This window comes from Lygodium microphyllum, chromosome 12 (assembly GCF_053477565.2).
Source record: "Lygodium microphyllum isolate KBCC chromosome 12, Lygodium_microphyllum_v1.1.10, whole genome shotgun sequence".
Taxonomy (NCBI): Eukaryota; Viridiplantae; Streptophyta; class Polypodiopsida; order Schizaeales; family Lygodiaceae; genus Lygodium; species Lygodium microphyllum.
In genome coordinates, this window is record NC_141146.1 from 115,122,239 (window position 1) to 115,133,482 (window position 11,244).

At 41.1% G+C, this 11,244-nt stretch overlaps 1 protein-coding gene across 1 annotated transcript; it reads left to right on the plus strand.

Moving 5' to 3' along the window:
- Nucleotides 1-5,081: 5,081 nt before the first annotated feature.
- LOC148028180 (uncharacterized) lies at nt 5,082-10,263 on the plus strand. Its single transcript, XM_087689901.1, has 6 exons — nt 5,082-6,016; nt 6,387-6,585; nt 6,726-7,454; nt 7,940-8,519; nt 8,731-8,812; nt 9,157-10,263. The coding sequence occupies exons 1-6, from the start codon at nt 5,579-5,581 to the stop codon at nt 9,361-9,363; spliced, it is 2,235 nt and encodes a 744-aa protein (XP_087546027.1). The 5' UTR covers nt 5,082-5,578; the 3' UTR covers nt 9,364-10,263.
- Nucleotides 10,264-11,244: the final 981 nt, after the last annotated feature.

An 11,244-nucleotide genomic window follows, 5' to 3' on the forward strand; every position in this document is an offset into this window, starting at 1 on the left:
AAAAGGAGGAGGAGAGGAAGATGCGTATCCTGGATCTCCAATATGAGAGAGAGAGAGAGAGAGAGAGAGAGAGAGAGATGTGTAAGTATAAGTGTATTTGGTTTTGCTCATGTGTGCACAATTGAAGTACTAATACATCATGATGTAATTATAACATTCATACAAATAATTGAGAGAGGGGGATGTGAATGTATACATGAGTGTGATATTGCTTGTGTATATATAGTTCAATCACTAACATTGTGATAATATTATAAAAATTAATCACATAATATTAATATAGTGTTGTAAAGCAGTAAAGGAGAGAGAACTACTAATGGTGTGTGTGTGTGTGTGTGTGTGTTGTTTTTTAAAGGGGTAAAAGAGAGAGAGAGAGAGAGAGAGAGAGAGAGAGAGTGTGTGTGTGTGTGTGTGTGTGTTATTGAGGGGGAGGAGAGGAAGATGCATGTTCTGGGTCACACACACACACACACACACACACACACACACACACAGAATTGGTTATGGTTCTAATGAGGAGAGGGAGAGATGTGTTGGTGGTAGTGGAGGTGCTAATGGTGGTAATGTTATTGAGGGAGTTTCTAATGAGGAGGGGGAGAGTAAGATGTGGCAGTGCTAGTGGTGGTGCTAGTGTTGGTGGTGATGCTGATGGTGGTGGTAGGGGTGGTAGTGACAATGGAGCAATAGTGATGCTTGATATATGCCCAAAAAAAAAAAGAGGACCAAGTAGACTATGTGGAATAAAACTGGAGGTTGCCAAAAAAAGCTCGCTCTAAAAACTTGCTTTTTGCATGCACTCGATGTTTTGCTAAAGTTACAATTTCATTGTTCATTTGAATGGCATTGACTATCTAATCTTAAGAGCCCTACTAACAAAGGCTAATAATGCAATATGAATTTCCACTTCAGTTACTTATAGAAATATGTCTTGTTGCTATTGTGTATTCCATTCACCCTTAATCGACAAGCCATTTGTATGAACCACATTATGAAGCAATGTGACAACTTTGTATTTAGGCTTTCAGCATTTTTTAAAACTTTGTGTTTTATTTTTTTTATTCATTCTTAAAAGTTTTGTATAAAGTTCACTTTGAATGATTTGTCAAACTAAGAAGTCACTCTTTCAACTTTTCCCCATATTTGAGAAGTAGCTTTTGATCCTTTCTTGTGTATCCCTTCGCATCCATAAGTGTGTATTCAATGTGAAGATAGTTGAGAAATGGATCATTGAGACAAATTGATCATTTAGATAGGTTTCTCTTGTAGGTCAACCTCACTTTACTAAGAAATCATGTAGTCTACCTTATAACATAATAATGTTTGGCCTTGTGTACGTAACTCGAAGTTTGAATCATTATCTCATTGGAACATGTTTGTGTATGCAATCTCTAGGGTGATGGTGACCACATCGTAGTGAATGGAAAAACATCACAAAGTTCTAAGAAACATTGATCATGGGATATGCTCAAACTTGGGCACCCATATTTCATACCAAGTATTAAACATATCAATTACACGTGGTCATTTCTTCACTCTTTTGGGTTTTGATTTTCGACAAGTTTCTTGTTTCAAATATTGCATCCATATTTTGAAATTCATTATTTTGTATCCATGACCAAATCATGTGAATTTCTCTTCATAAAGAGTGCTAAACACTAAAAAAATGAACATTTTTATGCAAGTTGGGCAAATAGAAACTTTTTCTAATAAAGAATTGTTTCCAACACCATGCATAATTACATTTTGCATGCTCCAATATGTTTTGACTTGCAACTAGGAAAAATATCCACCCAAGAAATGTTACTATCAACATGAGCATCACAATGCGAGAATGAGAGAGATGGATTATTTGATTCAAGATGATGTTTTCAGTGGCTCACTCTCCGATGTAGCATGTATACTATAAGAGGTGGCAACATTAAGCAAAGCATGGAGATCAAAGCAAGAAATAGAACATGCTTACTTGATGTGCCAAAAGGGTCTACTTGGATGTCCCCAATTGAGCAATATAATGTTCACTTTACTTTTGAAAACATTGAGTGTTCTTTCAAAAATTCATGTTTCCAACTTTGAGGGGAAAACCCTGATGAGGACCTAAGCAATGTAAGTATTCACCTTTTTTGAAAGTAGCCCTACATATAAATGTTAAAATGAGAAACAATAATGCTTCCTTGGTTGGTATAGCCATCGAGTGAAGACAAAAATTGGATTTCGGTCCCACCTTATTTTGTTAGATGTATAGTAATATATTGGAACACTTTATGGGGAATGACATAAGCTTACTTTTTATATGTATGAAGGAATCATCATACCTTAGACCCTTGAAAGCTAATGAGGCTCTTCTAGCCTTAGCCACTTATCCCTACCAAGGCCCACTAATTGTCCTCCAAAGTAAGTCACAAACATTTTCACCTTTGATACCTTCTAGGTCCCATATCAATGGCTAACAAAATGTGTTTGAGGCAAAAGAGGTGATTGTGGTATTAATGCAATTAATTACCTTACCAACTTATTACTTTTATAATTTGGAACCTTGTTAACACAAGGTATATTATATATGTGGTGGTAGTTTATTTAACTCCAAAATTGACTTTTGGATATAACAATACAAATTGTTTAGATTTAGCCTAGGGTGGTCACCTTTTATAAGTCTATGCTATCACATGAATCAGCTAATGGCATATTTTAGATTAATGTTGGGGGAGGGGTATGGATTCATAAATGATTTTCTAGAATGATTTATTAAAAACAAAGTCAAGTGTACATTATGGAGTCGGTCTCTAGACAATGGATTTTCAAAATGTAGAGGATCTTAAAATTACTACAAAAGGTTTACATATGGATTCATGAATAGTGGCTTGAATGCACATGATCGAAATTATATCTTAATGTTGATTGCCCACTAGACATAGTTGATATTTCCTATACCTAGTAAGAATAGCAAAAGTCTTTGCACAAAATTGGCATATTTATCTACTAAAGCCTTGAAATGCTATGAGCTTTTAGAGTATGGAAGTTTGCTCGATGATTGAGATAAGACTAGTGACCACTATAGATGTGTATCCAATATATACAACTCCTCACCTAGAGCTTGAGTATTGTGCATTGATGATTTAAATAAGAACACATTTCCACCAACCTAATCGTTCCTACTCAGTTGTTTGAGCACTAGTTGGGAAGCCACATGTAAGGGAGTAGTTTGTTATATTTAAAACAATATGCTCTAAACTTTGAAATTTGTGTGAAGGAAGGAAAAAAAATACCGTTTAAATAATCTTGTGACAACGAGTTGGTTCCAAATCACTTTGTACCATGCTTTCACCCATGGCTTGAAGTGGTCTTGGTTCAAAACCGATTGCAATTGAGAAACCCATGGGAACTTGCAAATTTGGCCAGCAATAACCACTTTGGTTGTGATGTAATCCATTGTGGGAACAAGTGATAATAAGAAGGATTAGTAGATAACTAGCCCTACACATGTGCAAGTGTGCAACATGAGAGTTTTCTAGATTTAGGTGATTAATCCTTTGGAGATTCTTCAACATAATACACTTGACTAATTCTTGAAGGTTCTCATTACCAATATGCACATTTGTAATGGTATAGTAGTTGTAATGTGACATGTTATTGATGGACTATTTGTTATCCTAAACATAAGAACAATGTTTGGGGGGTGCAGGTGGGGGTTTTGGAAAGAAATAGTTTACAATCAAGTGAACTACATTTTTTTTTGCCTTAGTTAGAAGTTATAACGAATTATCAATAACTCAAATATGATAAAATATAAGTTGCATTTCAAGTGGTTAATGCAATGTGTCAATTTGGGTGGTGTGGAAGGGGAAGATTTAGGTGGTTGAGAATGCAAAGTTTGCAAGGTTTCTTCATAATGTGACGATCTTCCACCTTCTAGCAACATAACTTCCAAATTAAGAAGGCTTTGGCACAAGCAACTATGGATGTGCTCTTTGCATCAAATATTTCAGCTTGTTCGGATTTTGCATTATGAAAGGGAGGCACAATTTGCAGACTTTTCCTCTTTAGGGTCTTATTTCAAAGATGATGGCTATGTTACAAATGTTAGAGTAAATACAAAACTCAATCTTGTGCAAAGCCTCTCAAGAGGGCTATAGCATGGGAGTTAGAACTATAATCTAAGTTTGATAGGAAGGTAGAGTTTGCATGTTTTTGCTCTAGGCTGAAGGAGCTACCATGTGACTACCAACAATGCTACATCTTTTTGCTCTAGGTTGAAGGAGCTACTCATGAGCTAGCAATGTGACTACCAACAATGCTACATCTTTTTGGTGTAGGGAAGGATGAATAGCATGACCTTGTGGAATGGTAGACTAGTGGCTAGTGCCAAAAGTTCAAAGCTTTTTGATTGGCAAACACACTTCAAAACTCAACACATGACTCGTCCCTCAAAGCAATAATCAAATATGCCCCCATGTCATGCATGAAAGCCTAGATGTTCTTGACAACTCATTAATTCACTTCAATGACTCTTGTTATAGCTTCAACATGTACAAACCTTGTGGTGATGGGGAATGATAGGGGATTGTTCTGAGCATAAATCTTTGTGGTTTTGAAGAATTAGTGGGTAACATTGATATAGGGTGCCCATTTTAGTTCGAGAAATGTCATTCAAAGCCCTAGAAAAGACTTGCAAGTTTTTAAAGTTGAAGGTTTTTGTATCAGTGTCAAAAATGTTTTTCGTGAATAGTCACTCACACCATTGGATCCTCTACCCTTTGTTTTAAGGTGGATGGCTATGTTGAGGGGATTGTAAGCAAAAAACTCAAGTTTGGAATCAAACTTACACACCCCTCACACACCCGTGCTCGCAAACCCGAGCTCAACCAATGAGGCTATCCTTGGAGCTTATAAGTTACAACTTCTTTGATATGATTTGACTCCAAACCAAGAGTGAATGATCAAGAATTGATGTTTACAACGTGTTTTCTTAGAAACGCTGACCATCATAAGAAAACTAGCACAATAGGGAATGGGGAGTTAGGCTTATATATAGGGGGCGGTGGCCTAAAAGGCTGCTAGCGATGATCTCCTACCATTGTGTGTGTATGTGAGTGAGTTATAGTGAATTATACTTTATGAATGAATGTCGTGGCTAAACAGTGTCACGGCTTTGTGTAAGGGAAGATGCTCTCTCTCTCTTTCTCTCTCTCTCTCTCTCTCTCTCTCACGAGATTCACTAGCTTGCCACCACCCACCACCTTTCGTCTTCTTCTTCTTCTTCGATCGACAATCCTTCACACAAAAATTCCTGCATTTTAATAATCCTTGTCCTTTTTCTAATTTAAAAGTAAAAAATTCACGTAGCTAATCCCAATGGTAGCCATAGCTGATCTGATTGTTCCCCCTTTGCGTGTAATTGGATGGATTGAAGCTCTCTCTCTCTCTCTGGGACACACACACACACACACACACATTGATCAATCCATCAATTTTGGTTCAATCTCGATAAATTTCCTATTTTGTTGGCCGTGATTTAAGTTGAAGACAGAGCACCACTCTACAGCCCCCCAATTGCGCCTCTCCCTTTGCTAATTGCACCTCCATGACCAAGATGAGACAGCACCAGCAGCAGCAGAGCTCTCCCCTGTTCCTGCTCAAGGGCTCCCTTTTCAGAGGCAGCAGCAACAATCATCATAACCGCAATGTGGGCAAAATTGCCCATGATTTGGGTGACATTGATGCCCACCATGTTGTTGATCGGTACCATAGTGGCAGAGATGACCATGGCAGCCCAGTCTCTGTCATTGCTCACTCTGCCTCTGCTTTTAGCCACCCTTCCTCTGCATGCGGAAGCATGGAGCGCGTCGTCCACCATTTCCACCATCATGCTTGCACTGATGCTCCTCCTCCTGCTGTTGCTGCTGCTGCTAATGCTTGTCATCAAAGCAAACTCCATCTCCAGCAGCAGCCGCAGCAGCACAGCTCCTCCTCCCTGACATCTGATGACGACCATCTCGCTCATCCTGACATGCTTTACAAGGTATTTACAATCCTCTGAGATACCAACAACGCATATATTCAGCCATGCTTGCATCATCTTTGAGATACAAACAATGCATATATTCGGTCATTTTTGCATGCTGAAATGCCCCAAAATGCAGTTTGCATATGTAGGCAAGCAAGTCCAACACGGTTGCTGCAGCATACTCCATGTTTGCACTCAGTCAGGTTTGCATGCAAACATGCAGAACCACATATAGGGTGCCAAGCTTATCCAGTTTCTAGAGTGTTTTTGTGGCAAGCATATTGGTCCTATTGGTGGGTGTGGGCCATTCCTTGTATGGGCATAAGCTTGTATTGCTCAGATATTGAATCTGTGAATTAACAGTTCTCCTCTACCGATTTTGCAGATGAAGGCCTCGGAAGCATCCCCAGAGACGCAGTCTTTTCCTTCTAAGACCTGGCCTCACTGGCTGATGTCAGGAGTCTCAAGGAGTAAAGCCCTTGAATCCTCCGATTTCAATAGAAGCCTTACTTCAGAAACAGAGTACTCTGCTCTCTCCTCAGACGAAGAGTCTTCTGCAGAGCACTGCTCTACCAATCTTAAAGGTTAGCCATTCGCTTAATCCTTCATAATCAGAGACTGCGGTTGTCTCAGAGGCCTCCAATAAGAAATTTCCTTTGATCATACCAATTATGCTGCTTTGTGTTTAGCTGTGATGGTTCATATTTCCTCTTGCTGGATACAGGGTTGCAGAATGGAGCCACAGTGCTGCGAGCTGAAATTTGGAAGGCAGAGAGTAATGCACCAGTGAACAATACTCCATCGAGAAAGCTTCATTATTCAGGCGACTGGGCCAGGGAACAGCCCCACAAACCTGGCCTCAATGTACTGAATACAGATCTTCAGAAGCAGCACAAGTCTCAGAGTGAGGCGATGCACATTGACAAGACTTCTGAAGGTTTTATTGGAAGAGGAAGAGGAACTTTATTGTCTAAAGCAACGCCCTCTAAATGGGAAGATGCAGAGAAATGGCTGGTGAATGCAGACACGCCATCCCATGCTCTAATCAAGGATGGCAGCTGCAAAGTTCTCCATGCAAAGGGGAATGGTGCACCTTCCAATTCGCCTTCTCCCTCTGGAGCAATAATAAGGAGGGCAAGGGATTGCTCCCTTAGCAGTGGTGAAATTTTGGGGAGTTCTCTTGCATTCAGCCAGTCTCAAGGCTGCACAGCTACAAGTGACAGTGAGCTTCTTAAGGATAGGGGGCATTCTGAACAGCTGAGGTCAAATTTCGGGAGGTACAAGCAACAGCAGGTCCTGCAAAAGCATAGAGATCGCTACAAAATAGAAGTTGGAGACGAAGATTTGAATCATGGTGCCATTGTTTTAGTCCCTCCCAATAGGCCAGTGGTTTCTAACTGTGTGCAGGGAAGCAATGAAACAGACCAAGGGAAGGATCTTATACTAATGCAAGGTAATGAGCTTAAGAAAGCACTCAATTACAATTAACTTAACTGGTAGATGCATCCTGGCTAGTGTGAGCACTCACATCCGGACGTAGTGTGTTCAAGTTAACTGGTAGATGCATCCTGGCTAGTTTGAGCACTCACATCCAGACCTAGTGTGTTCAAGTTAACCTCATGCCTGCATGACTTAATGTATCAGATGCCACATTGATACATCCTGGGCTGTATTTGCTATATGAACTGGAGCAGGAACCAAACATTTTCAAGGACTACCACATGTCCATTCAAACCAAACTGTGTTATGTGCATCAAGTCCTCTTGGGGGATTAACATAATTATAGGCATTCAGCGAATCAGAGGAAGATGAATTATTGTTTTTTAGCATTCAAGGTTGTCAGGTGCCCTAAATCAGTCTATTGGATTAATGAATTCTTGATTGTTTGCATATGAGCTCTGCCAGGTGTCCTTAATCAATCAATCAATTTTGTTGCAGTTGGTGCAGACAAGGTTGCAGATGTTCAACAGCATGGTTGTCCTATGAGGCAAAGGCTCAGTGCCCAAATGCCTAAGCATGTGCGGCATGCCTCTATGAAAGATGCAGAAACAGAAATATCCCCTTCCTTGTCTACCAGGGAAATGGGCACCCAAATGACTCCAATGCCGAGCTCTCGCACGTCCAAAAGTGGGTCCCCTGTTAAGATTCTCTCACCTCCGCGGCATAACACACCGACTCGGAGATCTACCTGTCGGAGCTGCAACAGCTTAACAAAAGGTCCAGGTCATCATCCTCAGCACAGTCAGAAGCCTAATGTGTTGGAATTGCAGAGCTGCCATTTGGCCAAACTGGAGCTTAGAGATGTTCCTGATGGAAGCCACTTCCAGTCCTTTGACCAGAGCACTACAAGTGCTGCATTGCGTCTCTCTGAAGATCAAGAGGCTAAGGGCTCTAGCGCTACATGCTCGGTACGTCCACAAGATGATGATGATGATTTTAATCCAATGGTGAAATTGAGTATGCTGGAGGCAAATGCAGCAGCTTGGGAGGAGGCCGAACGAGTTAAGTGCACCATCAAGTAAGTGCTTTGACACTTAATTACTTCGCCACATTACTCACTTTGATCACTCCCCTTGAGTTCAACCAAGGGAGATGCTTGGTGACTGTCTCTCCTAATCAGAGGCTTTGTAACATGCGACCAAAGTTTGTAAGGGTAGACATAATCAGAGTAATTTGGCTTTGTAGCAGCTGACGAAAGTTTGTAATGGTAGCCATGTGTGCATGGGCAGGTACAAACGTGAGCAAGCTAGGATTGAAGCATGGGAGAATCTACAGTTAGCAAAGGCCGAGGCAGAATTGAAGAAACTGGAGGTAATATAGCTGTCATTGGGAACTTTTTGGATTATTTTGGTCATAATAGCTTCTGCATGTCGTTAGTCTTGAAAGATTATGTCAGGATTACAGCCTGTTGGCCAGTAGATATCATGCAGTAACGACAACCTGTTACTGTTCAGAACATCTCTTTATGGCATGTGATATTGAAATGAAAAATGTCAGTGTTTCCATTAATGTGCAGGGTATCTCAAGTGCAATGATAATGTCTGTGTTTCCATTACGGAGCTTTAATGTGCAGGGTATCTCCATTGCAAGTTTGTTGCTTTGGGTCTCTGACCAGAATTCTTGTTGGTGTTGGTGCTGGTGCTTCCTTTATCCAGGTGAAACTGGAGAGATTAAGATCACATGCAACAGGGAAAATCATGAGCAAATTGAATGCTGCCAGGAGGCGGGCGCAGGAGATGCGGGCGGCCGCTGATGCCCAGCAAGTAGACCAAATGATAAAGGTTGGGGACAGGGCAAGGAGCATCTGTAAGAGCGCGCATTTCCCGGGCAGTTTTGCGGTGTGCTTTGCGAGGGTAGGCTGACAAGTAGGCACCATGGCAATGCAATCAATGCAGGGGGTTGAGGGGAGGAATCCATGGAGGCTTGATGCAGCATTCTGCATGGTCTGGGGGGCACATTCTTTGAAGCCCTTCAGGGTGACCACAATGACAGGAGCAGGCTTTTGCTGATGTGACTTTAATGCTCTCATGGTGAGCAGGGGAGGTACTGGGGTTGGTACAACAGTATGTGGTCTTTTATACATAAAGTGGGTAAGGCTAGAAAGGTGGAATGGGAAGAGGAGGTTGTGGTACACATGAATGTGATCCTGATATATCATAAGGAAAGGAAAGAATCACAATGATTATTCAAGTTATTATTATTATTATCATCATATGTATGTATATTGCCCTTTTGGGTTTTCTGTGTTGTATAATCCCCCCCCCTCTTTGTCTTTGGGTTGGAGGAGCCAAACATGTGAGTCTGTCAACCTATAATCTGCTGCCACGTCACATCTGTGTTGCCAGCTGGCAGGAAAAGGAGAGAGAGGGAAGGCTGGGTTCAGTATAAGGCCTAGGCCCAGCTATCTATGCCAGCCTCTCATCATCAACATGACAGTTACCACTCTGAGGGGCCAGCCTGGCCTTGTCTCACTGGCATGCTTTCTCCCGATGGAAATAAATACAAAATAGATATATTTTGCAATTTTGGGGAATCTTACAGTGATCTTAACAGCCACTGGTTCAAAAAGTGGGGCAATAAATCAGGCTTTTTGCAAATTTTGGGTAAATATGGAAGTGCTCGTAAATCCTAGGAAATCAAAGTTAATCCTTCCTTTTTTGGCAAATTTTGGGAATAAGTATTGCAGTGCTCCTTGCATAGGTTGTACAAATACTTGGGGGTCATCAAAGGCAGAGCCCTGAGCCATCACATCCTAATCACCGCTGTATCATATTAAAAAACCACCCCCTTTTTAATGGAATTATGCCCGGTAAAGAAATAGACTGGGACCATCACTAGAGCTTGCGTAAAGCACCGGCAGGCCGAAGGGAAATTGCAAAGGGATATGCAACCAATTCTGCTAATTAGAAGCCCTAATCAAAAGGCGATCGAGACGAACCACGTTTTTTTGGGACTTTGAGACGCGGGTACTTTTGATCCGTGCCAGAACAGATTCTTCTAGAACACGGAAGCGGACCTGGTAATGGCACGAAGACGAACCCGTGCTTGGTTGTTGCAGTCTTTTTTGGCTGACTCAGACAGTGAGCGCTTTTGTGAACGGTGAGTGGAAGAGAGTCTAGAGACAGCGAGATAGCGACAGAGAGAGAGAGAGAGAGAGAGAGAGAGAGAGATAGACATACACACATGTACGATCCTAGTCTACACACACACACACACACACACACACTCATACACATGTAAAGGATACATACACATAGAGAGTACGTTATTTCAAACAAATTAGGAGAGAGAGAGAGAGAGAGAGAGAGAGAGAGAGAGAGAGAGAGAGAGAGAACTTGGAAGTTGGGAGAGAGAACATTTTGGAGAGGGAAATTTTTTTGTTTGGAGAGAGAAAGAATGAGAAAGTTAAGAGATGAAAAAGATTGGGGGGGGGGGGGGGGACTCGGGAGACAATTTGTTTATGTATTTGTGTTGAATTTATGAGAATGTGTGTGTGTGTTTGGGGGTTTATGTGAAGAGCTCAATTCAACTTATGGGCTAGATCAATTAGCTTTAGGTCCAATAAGAGCAATGGGATGATTTGTTCATCTCTTCCTCCATCCTTGCATGAAATTTCATTTCAATGTGTGTGTAGAGAGAGAGATGCACATAAACATTATAATTAATAGAACGACTAGCAATCATAGTAGTGCCCAATGCTCATGAAAAGCTTTTGCACCAATTGAATCAAAATAAGTTCAATT

Coding starts and splice junctions, on each gene's coding strand:
- LOC148028180 (XM_087689901.1), top strand. CDS start 5,579: ATGACCAAGATGAGACAGCACCAGCAGCAGCAGAGCTCTCCCCTGTTC. Junction 6,586..6,725: donor CTGCTCTACCAATCTTAAAG/GTTAGCCATTCG, acceptor TGCTGGATACAG/GGTTGCAGAATGGAGCCACA. Junction 7,455..7,939: donor GGATCTTATACTAATGCAAG/GTAATGAGCTTA, acceptor ATTTTGTTGCAG/TTGGTGCAGACAAGGTTGCA.